This window comes from Mustelus asterias, unplaced genomic scaffold (assembly GCF_964213995.1).
Source record: "Mustelus asterias unplaced genomic scaffold, sMusAst1.hap1.1 HAP1_SCAFFOLD_1441, whole genome shotgun sequence".
Taxonomy (NCBI): Eukaryota; Metazoa; Chordata; class Chondrichthyes; order Carcharhiniformes; family Triakidae; genus Mustelus; species Mustelus asterias.
In genome coordinates this window covers 69,699-82,841 of record NW_027591386.1, presented here as the reverse complement: position 1 = coordinate 82,841, position 13,143 = coordinate 69,699, and the positions used below count along the sequence as shown (strand labels likewise).

The following is a 13,143-nucleotide window of genomic DNA, read 5'->3' as shown; positions in this document are numbered from 1 at the left end:
CAGTGAGCCTGTACCTGTCAATCCACCCCCCCCCCCCTCTCCCTGGGCAGTGAGCCTTTATCTGTCAATCCCTCCCCTCTCCCCCTGGGCAGTGAGCCTGTACCTGTCAATCCCCCTCCCCTGGGCAGTGAGCCTGTACCTGTCAATCCCCCTCCCCTGGGCAGTGAGCCTGTACCTGTCAATCCCCCCTCTCCCTGGGCAGTGAGCCTGTATCTGTGAATCCCACCCCCCTCCCCCTGGGCAGTGAGCCTGTACCTGTCATTCCCCCTCCCCTGGGCAGTGAGCCTGTACCTATCAATCCCCTCCCTCCGGGCAGTGAGCCTGTACCTGTCAATCCCCCTACCCCTGGGGCAGTGAGCCTGTACCTGTCAATCCCCCTCCCCCCTCCCTCTGGGCAGTGAGCCTGTACCTGTCAATCCCCCTACCCCCGGGGGCAGTGAGCCTGTACCTGTCAATCCCCCTCCCCCTGGGCAGTGCGCCTGTACCTGTCAATCCCCCACCCCCTGGACAGTGAGCCTGTACCTGTCAATCCCCCTCTCCCTGGGGCAGTGAGCCTGTACCTGTCAATCCCCCCCCCCCCTCTCCCTGGGCAGTGAGCTGTATCTGTCAATCCCTCCCCCCACCCCCTGGACAGTGAGCCTGTACCTGTCAATCATTCCACCTATTGCTGGGCAGAGTAGCTTCTGGCTCCGCCCCTTCGCCTCGCCGCCCTGGCAACAGGCGGGCCTGGCTTTCCATTGGCGCAGCGGGTAGCCAATGAGATGGTGCGGGCGCTGTGATGACGCGTCTTGTTGCTAGGTGAGGGAATTGCAACAGCGAGTGGAAAGTGCAACATGCAGAACCCGGAAGGATGAACGAAACAGAGTTGGTGGCAATCTCTGTGCGATATATTTATAGATATGGCATTCTGTGCGGGTCTGTATGTTTATACACAGCCTGTTCCAGTAATAAAGCTCATCTGACACGTTTAAAAGCCCCAAAGTCAATCAGCCAGTGTTTGTCATATGGGTGGAGGAGGACTGCACAATTTCCCTTCTCCAAATGCCCCTGGCCACATTGGCATTGCCTCCACATCTCCAGTCGATCACTGGTTAGCGGGGAGAGGGTCTACATTCGATCACTGGTTAGCGAGGGGAAGGGTGTCCAGTGGATCACTGGTTAGTGGGGAAGGGTCTCCAGTGGATCACTGGTTAGTGGGGGAGGGTCTCCAGTGGATCACTGGTTAGTGGGGGAGGGTCTCCAGTGGATCACTGGTTAGTGGGGGGAGGGTCTCCAGTGGATCACTGGTTAGCGAGTGGGAAGGGTTTCCAGTGGATCACTGATTAGCAGGGGTATCTCCACTGGATCACTGGTTAGCGGGAGGGCGGGCTCCATTAGAGCACTGGTTAGCGAGGACGAGGGTCTCCTGTGAATCACAGGTTAGCGAGGGGAAGGGTCTCCAATGGATCACTGGTTAGCGAGGACGAGGGTCTCCAGTGAATCACAGGTTAGCGAGGGGAAGGGTCTCCAATGGATCACTGGTTAGCGAGGGGAAGGGTCTCCAGTGTATCACTGGTTAGCGGGGAGAGGGTCTGCATTCGATCACTAGTTAGCGAGGGGAAGGGTCTTCAGTGGATCACTGGTTAGCAGGGGGGAGGGCCTCCAGTGGAGCATAGATTAGTGAGGGGAAGGGTCTCCAGTGGATTATTGGTTAGCAAGGGGAAGGGTCTCCAGTGGATCACTGGTTAGCGGAAGAGGATCTTCAGTGGGTCACTGGTTAGTGGGGCGAGGGTCTTCAGTGGATCAGTGGTTAGCGAGGGGAGGATCTCCAGTGGATCACTGGTTAGCATGGGGAGGGTCTCCAATAGATCACTGGTTAGCATTGTGAGGGTCTCCAGTGGATCACTGGTTAGCAGGGGGAAGATCTCCAGTAGGGCACTGGTTAGCAGGGGGAAGATCTCCAGTGGATCACTGGTTAGTGAGCAGAGGGTCTCCAGTGGATCAGTGGTCAGCAGGCGGAGGATCTCCAGTGGATCACTGGTTAGCGAGAGGAGGGTCTCCAGTGGAGCACTGGTTAGCATGGGGAGGGTCTCCAATGGATCACTGGTTAGTGTTGTGAGGGTCTCCAGTGGATCATTGGTTAGCAGGGGGAAGATCTCCAGTGGAGCACTGGATAGCGAGGGGGGCATCTCCAGTGGAGCACTGGTTCACAGAGGGAAGATCTCCACTGGAGCACTGGATAGAGAGGGGGAGCATCTCCAGTGGAGCACTGGTTAATGAGGAGGATCTCCAGTGGATCACTGGTTAGTGAGGGGAGGGTCTCCAGTGGATCACTGGTTAATGAGGGTCTCCAGTGGATCACTGGTTAATGAGGAGGGTCTCCAGGGAGCACTGGTTAATGAGGAGGGTCTGTTTATTGTGCATTGAGGAGCTGCTATTATTTCTCTGTGAAATGTCTATACAGAGGAAGTGATAAACCTGCTCCCTCCCTGGTTTATCAGCTCTCTGGATTGTGGGGGCCTGATTTCTCCCTCCCTCTTTCTACACTCCTCTTTCCAAACGCAGCCCTGAGATAATTTGAGGCTGGCAATTCCTGCATTACCTCACCAGACGGAGGAGGGAGGATAAGCAGCCTTTGGTAGCTTTATAAAAATATCAATGTGATTAACAGCAGCCCTCTGAACACGAAATGAACGCCCACAGTGCTCCAGTATCACGACTTAGTGTGCCTGGCCTTTCCCCGGGAAGTGAAACTTACTTCAGAGAAAAGGCAGCTTCTTGTCAGGGACCTGAGGGGCTGGAATGAAGCACTGAAAGGCTTGGAACAAGCACTGCATTTAAAACTGACTCTGTGTGTCTGTCTGTCCCTCTCTCTTTCTGTCTGTCCCTCTCTCTTTCTGTCTGTCCCTCTCTCTTTCTGTCTGTCCCTCTCTCTTTCTGTCTGTCCCTCTCTCTTTCTGTCTGTCCCTCTCTCTTTCTGTCTGTCCCTCTCTCTTTCTGTCTGTCCCTCTCTCTTTCTGTCTGTCCCTCTCTCTTTCTGTCTGTCCCTCTCTCTTTCTGTCTGTCCCTCTCTCTTTCTGTCTGTCCCTCTCTCTTTCTGTCTGTCCCTCTCTCTTTCTGTCTGTCCCTCTCTCTTTCTGTCTGTCCCTCTCTCTTTCTGTCTGTCCCTCTCTCTTTCTGTCTGTCCCTCTCTCTTTCTGTCTGTCCCTCTCTCTTTCTGTCTGTCCCTCTCTCTTTCTGTCTGTCCCTCTCTCTTTCTGTCTGTCCCTCTCTCTTTCTGTCTGTCCCTCTCTCTTTCTGTCTGTCCCTCTCTCTTTCTGTCTGTCCCTCTCTCTTTCTGTCTGTCCCTCTCTCTTTCTGTCTGTCCCTCTCTCTTTCTGTCTGTCCCTCTCTCTTTCTGTCTGTCCCTCTCTCTTTCTGTCTGTCCCTCTCTCTTTCTGTCTGTCCCTCTCTCTTTCTGTCTGTCCCTCTCTCTTTCTGTCTGTCCCTCTCTCTTTCTGTCTGTCCCTCTCTCTTTCTGTCTGTCCCTCTCTCTTTCTGTCTGTCCCTCTCACTTTCTGTCTGTCCCTCTCTCTTTCTGTCTGTCCCTCTCTCTTTCTGTCTGTCCCTCTCTCTTTCTGTCTGTCCCTCTCTCTTTCTGTCTGTCCCTCTCTCTTTCTGTCTGTCCCTCTCTCTTTCTTTCTGTCTGCCCCTCTCTCTTTCTGTCTGCCCCTCTCTCTTTCTGTCTGCCCCTCTCTCTTTCTGTCTGCCCCTCTCTCTTTCTGTCTGCCCCTCTCTCTTTCTGTCTGCCCCTCTCTCTTTCTGTCTGCCCCTCTCTCTTTCTGTCTGCCCCTCTCTCTTTCTGTCTGCCCCTCTCTCTTTCTGTCTGTCCCTCTCTCTTTCTGTCTGCCCCTCTCTCTTTCTGTCTGCCCCTCTCTCTTTCTGTCTGTCCCTCTCTCCTTCTGTCTGTCCCTCTCTCTTTCTGTCTGTCCCTCTCTCTTTCTGTCTGTCCCTCTCTCTTTCTGTCTGTCCCTCTCTCTTTCTGTCTGTCCCTCTCTCTTTCTGTCTGTCCCTCTCTCTTTCTGTCTGTCCCTCTCTCTTTCTGTCTGTCCCTCTCTCTTTCTGTCTGTCCCTCTCTCTTTCTGTCTGTCCCTCTCTCTTTCTGTCTGTCCCTCTCTCTTTCTGTCTGTCCCTCTCTCTTTCTGTCTGTCCCCCTCTCTTTCTGTCTGTCCCCCTCTCTTTCTGTCTGTCCCCCTCTCTTTCTGTCTGTCCCCCTCTCTTTCTGTCTGTCCCCCTCTCTTTCTGTCTGTCCCCCTCTCTTTCTGTCTGTCCCCCTCTCTTTCTGTCTGTCCCCCTCTCTTTCTGTCTGTCCCCCTCTCTTTCTGTCTGTCCCCCTCTCTTTCTGTCTGTCCCCCTCTCTTTCTGTCTGTCCCCCTCTCTTTCTGTCTGTCCCCCTCTCTTTCTGTCTGTCCCCCTCTCTTTCTGTCTGTCCCCCTCTCTTTCTGTCTGTCCCCCTCTCTTTCTGTCTGTCCCCCTCTCTTTCTGTCTGTCCCCCTCTCTTTCTGTCTGTCCCCCTCTCTTTCTGTCTGTCCCCCTCTCTTTCTGTCTGTCCCCCTCTCTTTCTGTCTGTCCCCCTCTCTTTCTGTCTGTCCCCTCTCTTTCTGTCTGTCCCCCTCTCTTTCTGTCTGTCCCCCTCTCTTTCTGTCTGTCCCCCTCTCTTTCTGTCTGTCCCCCTCTCTTTCTGTCTGTCCCTCTCTCTCTCTCTGTCTGTCCCTCTCTCTCTCTCTGTCTGTCCCTCTCTCTCTCTCTGTCTGTCCCTCTCTCTCTCTCTGTCTGTCCCTCTCTCTCTCTCTGTCTGTCCTTCTCTCTCTCTGTCTGTCCCTCTCTCTCTCTCTCTCTGTCTGTCCCTCCCTCTCTCTCTCTCTGTCTGTCTCTCTCTCTCTCTCTGTCTGTCCCTCCCTCTCTCTCTCTGTCTGTCTGTCCCTCTCTCTCTCTCTGTCCCCCTCTCTCTGTCCCTTCCTTGTTTCCTGTTGCGTTTCTCCATGTCTGATTCACCACCTTTCTTGTCCCACCCATCAATTTCAACAGAATAACTGATGAACTGACTGGGTATTGAGTGACAAAATGTCACCAGGTGTGGCGATGCAGGATGTTCTCATTCATCTGTACACAGCCTGTAAATAATAACTGACACATCAGTGGGACCTCTTGAGCGAAAAACTCACTGTGTTCAAATTCATCATGAGTTCAATTTTTAAACTCTGCACACACACGCGAATCACTTGGCAAGTCATGTGTCACAAAACCCAATATAGCTTCATTTGCCACTTTCCCCTGTGCCCGAGTGAGCTGGGTATCCCTTGTATAGTAATGAGGCCTGCTAAGTGTTGGGCAGCGGTGGGGTTCATCACTGGACTCCGGGTTCCTGAGTTCAGGACAGGAGGGATGTGGGAGGAGCGAGTGTAGATATTCTGGGTTGATGGCAGAAACTATTTCTGCTGCTGGAGGGCAGTCCAGGACCAACGGGTCACTCTCACATTGAAAGCCAAGTGGTTAGCACTGCTGCCTCACAGCGCCAGGGACCCAATTCAATTCTGGCCTTGGGTGACTGTGTGGAGTCTGCACGTTCTCCCTGTGTCTGTGTGGGTTTCCTCCGGGTGCTCTGATTTCCTCTCACAGTTCAAAGGTGTGTAGGTTAGGTGGATTGCATATGGAGAGGATGTTTCCGCTAGTGGGAAAAACTAGAACCAGAGGCACAACCTCGGGCTAAAGGGACGATCCTTTAAAACAGAGATGAGGAGGAATTTCTTCAGTCAGAGAGTGGTGAATCTGTGGAACTCTTTGCCGCAGAAGGCTGTGGAGGCCGGGTCATTGAGTGTCTTTAAGACAGAGATAGATAGGTTCTTGATTAATAAGGGGATCAGGGGTTACGGGGAAAAGGCAAGAGAATGGAGATGAGAAAAAAAATCAGCCATGATTGAATGGTGGAGCAGACTCGATGGGCCGAATGGCCTAATTCTGCTCCTATGTCTTATGCTCTTATAGATTGACCATGCTAAATTATTTAATTTAGTTACTTATTTGTGTCACAAGTAGGCTTATATTAACACTGCAATGAAGTTACTGTGAAAATCCCTAGTCGCCACACTCCAGCACCTGTTTGGGTACACTGAGGGAGAATTTAGCATGGCCAATGCACCTAACCAGCACGTCTTTCAGACTGTGGGAGGAAACCGGAGCACCCTGAGAAAACCCACACAGACACGGGGAGAATGTGCAGACTCCACACAGACAGTGACCCAAGCCGGGAATTGAACCCGGGTCCCTGGCGCTGTGAGGCAGCAGTGCTAACCACTGTGACACCGTGCCATCCAAAGATGTGTAGGTTTGGTGGATTAGTGGGATAAATACACGGGGATAGGGCCTGGGTAAGATGCTCTTTCCAGGAGTCAATGCAGGCTCGATGGTCCGAATGGCCATCTTCTGCATTGTGGGGATTCGATGAATGTGTCAGGATTCTTTCAGAAGTGAAATTTGGGAAATGCTTCTTCACACAAAGGGTGGAAGTCTCTTCCACCAGTGGCAATTGATTCCCGATCAGTTGTTAATAAATCTGAGATTGAAAGATTTTTGTTATTCGAGGGATGTGGGACAAAGGTGGTGATATGAAGTTGGGTCATAGTTCAATCATGATCTCATTGAATGGTGTAACAAGCTCGAGAGTGTTGCGGCGGGGTGGGGGAAGGGGGTGAGTGCTGAATAAGGCCTCCTCCTCCTGTTCCTGTGTAACAGGCTCGAGGGGCTGAATGGGGCCTCCTCCTGTTCCTGTGTAACAGGCTCGAGGGGCTGAATGGGGCCTCCTCCTGTTCCTGTGTAACAGGCTCGAGGGGCTGAATGGGGCCTCCTCCTGTCCCTGTGTAACAGGCTCGAGGGGCTGAATGGGGCCTCCTCCTGTTCCTGTGTAACAGGCTCGAGGGGCTGAATAGGGCCTCCTCCTGTTCCTGTGTAACAGGCTCGAGGGGCTGAATGGGGCCTCCTCCTGTCCCTGTGTAACAGGCTCGAGGGGCTGAATGGGGCCTCCTCCTGTTCCTGTGTAACAGGCTCGAGGGGCTGAATGGGGCCTCCTCCTGTTCCTGTGTAACAGGCTCAAGGGGGGGGGCTGTAGGGAAGGGGACACAGACTAGTTTGGTTAGTACTTAGTGGCAGCAACCTGCATTTATATGGCACCAATTTTAATTTGATTTATTATTGTTGCATGTATTAAGTGAAAAGTATTGTTTCTTGCATGCTATATAGACAAAACATACTGTTCATAGAGAAGGAAAGGAGAGAGTACAGAATGCAGTGTTACAGTCATAGATCGGGTGTAGAGAAAGATCAGCTTAATGTGAGGTAAGTCCATTCAAAAGTCTGATAGCAGCAAGGAAGAAGCTGTTCTTGAGTCGGTTGGTGTGTGACCTCTGACTTTTGTACCTTTTTCCCGATGGAAGAAGGTGGAAGAGCGGATGTCCGGGGTGCGTGGGATCCTGAATTATGCTGGCTGCTTTTCCGAGGCAGCAGGAAGTGTAGACAGAGTCAATGGATGGGAGGCTGGTTTGCGTGATGGATTGGGCTACATTCACGACCTTTTGTAGTTGCTTGCGGTCTTGGGCAGAGCAGGAGCCATACCAAGCTGTGATACAACCAGAAAGAATGCTTTCTATGGTGCATCTGTAAAAGTTGGTGAGAGTCGTAGTGTAATCCTAATAATGTAGTCTCAATGCAGTTCACAGGAAGGTAACCGGACAGAGTGTGACAGTGAGCTTCTTCAGGAGATATTGGGGCAGGTGTGTCACATTAAGGTTTTGAAGAAAGGGAGGTGAGAAGGTTCAGTGAGGGAATTCCTGGCAGCATATGGGATGTCACTGAGACAGGTGTGGGTTTTATATTTCTCTGTATTGCTGTCTTTTCAATGCTAAATGTCTTTATAATGAGAGAAATGTGTGTATTGATTCCAGTCAGTGTGTATTTGAGGGTCACAGTTACCAGGCCCCAGAGCCAATCAGCCTCTCCCTTATTCAGTCCAGACTGCCCTATTGGAGTGTGTTGCTGCCTGCTCAGAGAATGAGTGGCTCCACTGGTATCTACAGCTACCCTAACATTATCTGTCATATGAGACCTATGATCTAAGATAGGAAATCAGAAAAAATCCCTTCTGATCAGTGGAGTGTTCCCCAGAGGAAGGCTATTCGGCCCAGCCTGAGTATACTAGCTTTCCAATTCAGCATTCGCATCTATTCCACACCCCCCAGCTGTTTTCCCACCGCACCGCTAATGCCCTCCCATCTGTTTTAATGATGCCCCATATTGTATTGCACATGTATGTAAGTTCAAGGAGGAATTATATTATTGATTTCCTTTGATTGGGAGCAGTGAGTCTGTTATTGTTACACACGTGTCTGACACTGTGTGTGTGTGTGTGTGTGTGTCTGACACTGTGTGTGTGTGTGTGTGTGTGTGTGTGTGGAGAGGGGGGCTGGCTGTGGGTGTGTCACACTTTACCTCCTCCCAGTACCATGTCCATTTCCTGGGGGGGGGGGGGTTAAAGGAATCTAGCTCGTGTCCCTGCGGGCTGGATCTTTTTAGCCCTGATACACATGCTGTGCCCTCCTGCTGCTCCCTCGCCTGCTCCTCCAGAGAGGATGGGTTGCTGGGAAAAAAAGGTGCAGGGAGAGGGGGAATGGATTAAGAGAGAGAGAGAATTGTAGATTTATTGTGTGATTATCGGAGAGGGAGAGAAGCAGCCTCTGAATCCTCCAAGCCTAGCAGTGGTCAGATTTGACATGACCCTGGGTAGTGAGGGGAGGGGGGGGGGGGGTGGGGGTGCACGGAGCGCACTGGGACTGAGGCCAAGGCGGGGGCACGCCTGGCTGGCTGGTGCTAAATTTACTGCCCGCTCCTGACTATAAATGGAGCTGGTGCGGACACAGGCAACTGGACCATGCCATGCTAGCCTGGGACAGGGGAGGGAGAGAGACAGAAAGCCTAGGGATGTTCACTGAGCTTGAGAGGATTGAACAGGAAGTAGGAACCCCCCCCCCAAAAAAAAATCAGATGCAATCTGCTGCAGTGCTGTGATTGCGATGTGTGTAAAGCTGGCCAGGCAGCTTTGTGTTTGTTGGGCAGCTCCTGATTTTTTTTGTGTGTTGTAACCCTCCCTCCCCCCTCCTTCCCTCCCCTTGCTCCAGGTTCAGTCGAGCCTCAGTCTTGTAGCTGTGGGTGTGGACTCGGACTGATTTCTTTCAGCCTAGCCGGCCGGCTCTCCAGCTGTTTTTTGCATATCCCATTTACTGGATTAAAGCATTAATTAAAGGCAGGGTTGTTTCAATGGAAGCTTCAGAACCTGGAGACGGAACGTGTGAGAGAGAAAGAGGAAACTGCAGCCATGAATAAGTGAATGCATTTCCCCCGGCAGCAGAGGGAACTCCTTCCTGCACAGATTAAAAGGCGTTTCACCCACCCAGGTAATGGAATAGCTGCAAGACCGAGCCACATTGAGAGGCTGAAGCAGAGAGACTGCTGTCGAGAACCGGAGAGAGAGGAGAGCCCAAAGGGAGGACCCTGATTCAGCAGCAGATTTTTATTTTACACAAGCAGTTGGTTGAAACAAGAAGGAAGCCAGCCTGAGCAGTAATGCGGGGAGCTGGAATGAATTGGTTAAAAGGAGACAGAGCGAACTACAGATACAATGGGAGCAACACCTTCTGGGACGCAGCAGCAAAGACAAGTGATATCGTTTAAAGGCACCAGCTGTTTAAACACCTCCTGTGTCGGTGGGGACAAAACTCCCAGTTCCTTCCATCCCCACTTTGGCTGGGTTTCAGACTGGTGCTAACTCCCGCCTCAGCAGTTTGACAGCTCCGTCCTGAGTGTATGTGTGCGTCTCCCAGTTGCTGCCAATCGCTCCTTCATTGACTGACTGGGAACTTTCTCCATTTACCAGCAACTTGGCAACTGTCACTGGGGCTTTTTAATCTTGGAGAGGTTGGGGTTTAACTGGGACATCGACCTCAGCCTGACCTGCAGCTCCCCCCACCCTCCTGCCTCCCCTCTCTTCTCCCAGAGAGCAGACCCGCTGACAACCAACTGAGAATTCCATGGAGAAAACTCTACAACAGGGAAAAGCTCTGTGCCAGTGACCACGGGAGGAGGGGGGGGGGGGGGGGCGTTGAATCAGCTGTAAGTGAATCCGCTGGTGCCTCCTGTCAAACTGAGTGTGAGGGAACTCGATATTTCATCTCTGCTTAGGAGGGGGCAAGAAAGTGGCACTTCACGTCTGAACTGGAAGGGCAGTGTTTGAAATTGTTTTACTGGACGGGATACAGGGTTTCCTCTGAAAAGCGAGAGAGCTTCAACAGCACAATAGCCAAGGAAGCTGGCCTCGGCTGACGTGAGCGGCGTCTCTAGGATATATTTATAAACTAAGGTGTGTATTTAAACACACGCATCTGTCCAGCTGAAACAAAAAATCAGGTCTAAAGCCCCAGTGAGAAGAGGATCTCAAGACACAGCCATAAGCTGACTTGTGCCAGGCTGCCCCCTCTTCCCAGTCCCTTTCCGAGTTGGTTGTAGGATTCCTCTGCCCGTGTGTGTACAATATACTGGATATAAACAGTCCACCTCACCACCTACAAGGTCGCTTCTGCAACGCTGGGTTGTCCTGACTTTGAATCTGCAGATCCTTTTCAAGACTGAATCATTGGAAGAGCTCCTGAATCCATTCACTTTTTTTATTTGTGTGTCTTTGTTTGGGGAGCTTAGAATGTATATCGCTGTGTGATCTCTTCCCGTGGACTAGCAGATTCTACATACCGCTGTACACTATTTACCTACCTGTGTGGGCACTTGCTGCCCGTCACTTCACTCCACTGTGGCTCCTCGACATTTGAGTTCTGGTTGCTGCTCCTGCCAGCTTCCAGAGGTCATTTGAAGTGTAGGGTGTGCGACCTGCTGGCCAGTTTTCCAGTTGTTCCTCACGATTTTCAAGTCTCTCGGTGTGTGCTGGTGTGAGGCACCCTCTCGATTTTGTGCACCCACGGAGCCTGCCCCTCTCTCATCACCACAGCTTTGTGAAAGTGAGCTCTGTATTCTCTCGACCTGCACCCACTCTTCCAATGGTGATTACCTCCACCAGCCAAGTTGAACAATCTCCCCCGAGCATGCTGGCTGCCCTGCAGTCTGAATGGATTAAGCAGGATCCCATTTGTTACCTGCCCGCCACCCACTGCAGCAAGAAGACATCACGAAGTTAGTATGGGCTGCCTGTGTTTGCTGGGGGAGGGGAGGGGGGGGGGGGGGTCACAAGGGTTTCAGCACTGGGTGTGTGACGGACTGTGCTCTTTCATGTTCAGCCTGTGTACAAAGAGGATGTGGAACCATCCAAGGCTGGGGTGTAACCCTAACGGGTATGGGGAATCCCATTGCTGAGTTTGAGATGAATTTAGCACAGCACTGAAGTGAGGGTTTGGCTTGAATGCAACATTGGGTGAAGTGAGCGCTGTAATAATGTAGTGTTTTAAAGCACTGCTTCCCATTTCTCCACCGTGCGAGCTTGCTCGATGTCTCTGCCCTGTTGACTTGTCTTCTCGAGATGGATGACGAGGTGTGGTTGGGGGAAAGAATCTTACAGCATTTATTGTAACGCTGCTTTTTGGCAAAATGTTGAAGGAGCAAAAAGACACACATCTCTTCCTTCAAATGTAACTGCGTCCCTGGGATAGGAGGAGGACGGTGCTGAGTACACACCAACTGGCAAAGGCTGCCTGCTCAGTTCAGTGGCTGCAAAGCTCCACGTCTGTTGGATGCAGGGTTGGCTGTGCTCTGTACAATAACGCCGGGGCTGACTGGTGAATCTGGCGGCTTGGTGTCCTGCTGCAGACCCAGTTTCTTGCTGTCGAGGGGGGGGGGGACCCTTTCACATCGTTCCTCTAGGTGTTACAATGTGAACTGGAGCCATGTGCCGATTCTGTGTCACCCGGTAATGTGGTAGGGGAGACAATGTCACTGCTTCACAACAGTGGAAGGACACTTTGGTGAAGGAATGTTTTCCCTCCTGGTGCGCTGCTCCTGCAGTCTACCAGCAGGCACAGCTAGCAACAAGCCCCATGGCAAAGATAGACCGGGCCAGTCCGCCAGCTTTTATCTTTCTAACTGCACAACAGCTGAAGCACTGATGCAGTCATGGGGATAGGTAACATCAGGCTGGAGGTGTGGCTAACCTGGGCGATTTGTCCGTTCTATTCACCCACTTCTCAGTCAATTATTAACCCAGTTGGAACAGGAAGAGTTTAAAAAATAAACGGGGGATGGGCAGTGATTCTTCCCAACCTATGGCTGAGTTCCAGGCGCCCGAGTAACAGTGGGTTTAGCAGTGTGATTAGTTAAAGGGATCAAACATTCACTTTACACAGAGCTGGTACAAGAGGTGACAGCAGCTTGGCATGTTCCAACACACAGGGAGACCAGAAGAAAGTCAAAGTGCAGTCCATGTACAATTATCTCAGATGCCAAAGCAAGCATACAGTTCCTAATCCTCCTAAGTTGTACCTTCTGTCTCATTCATCTATGCTCTGTACACTGGGGGTGGGATGGGGGGGTCACAGATCTCAGGGTATTAACGGTACACTTAATATTCCCCGCGTTCGAGAGAGGGGAAATCAGCCAGGGTTCCTGCTCCTGATCACTGTCCAGTGATCCCTGGGTTAGAGAGAGGGGAAATCAGCCAGGGTTCCTGCTCCTGATCACTGTCCAGTGATCCCTGAGTTAGAGGGGAAATCAGTCAGGGTTCCTGCTCCTGATCCCTGTCCAGTGATCCCTGGGTTAGAGAGAGAGGGGAAATCAGCCAGGGTTCCTGCTCCTGATCACTGTCCAGTGATCCCTGGGTTAGAGAGAGGGGAAATCAGCCAGGGTTCCTGCTCCTGGTCACTGTCCAGTGTTCCCTGGCTGGATGAATGGTGAGAATGGTCTGTTTAAGTCAGTAAGCTTTTCAGTCAAGACTCATCCCACGGCTGGTCTTCTGAAACCTTCAGTTGGCTGTAAGGTTTGACATGGTTCAGAGTGTATTGTTCCTCTGTGGAGGTAGATACAGACTGAATGTGAAGGTGTGATGCTGAGGAGAAGAGGGATATGATGAGTGAGAACACGGTT

General features: G+C 51.7%; 1 protein-coding gene across 2 annotated transcripts in view; it reads left to right on the top strand.

Moving 5' to 3' along the window:
- Positions 1–10,936: 10,936 nt before the first annotated feature.
- LOC144488290 (dual specificity tyrosine-phosphorylation-regulated kinase 1A-like) overlaps positions 10,937–13,143 on the top strand; it is a 47,921-nt gene continuing 45,714 nt past the window's right edge. Inside the window, exon 1 of one of the 2 annotated variants that reach the window (XM_078206338.1) lies at positions 10,937–11,244. In XM_078206338.1, the coding sequence (XP_078062464.1) occupies positions 11,112–11,244 (133 nt within the window). In that variant the 5' untranslated portion in view covers positions 10,937–11,111. The remainder of the gene's footprint in view (positions 11,245–13,143) is intronic. The other variant, XM_078206339.1, reaches the window with a different exon arrangement.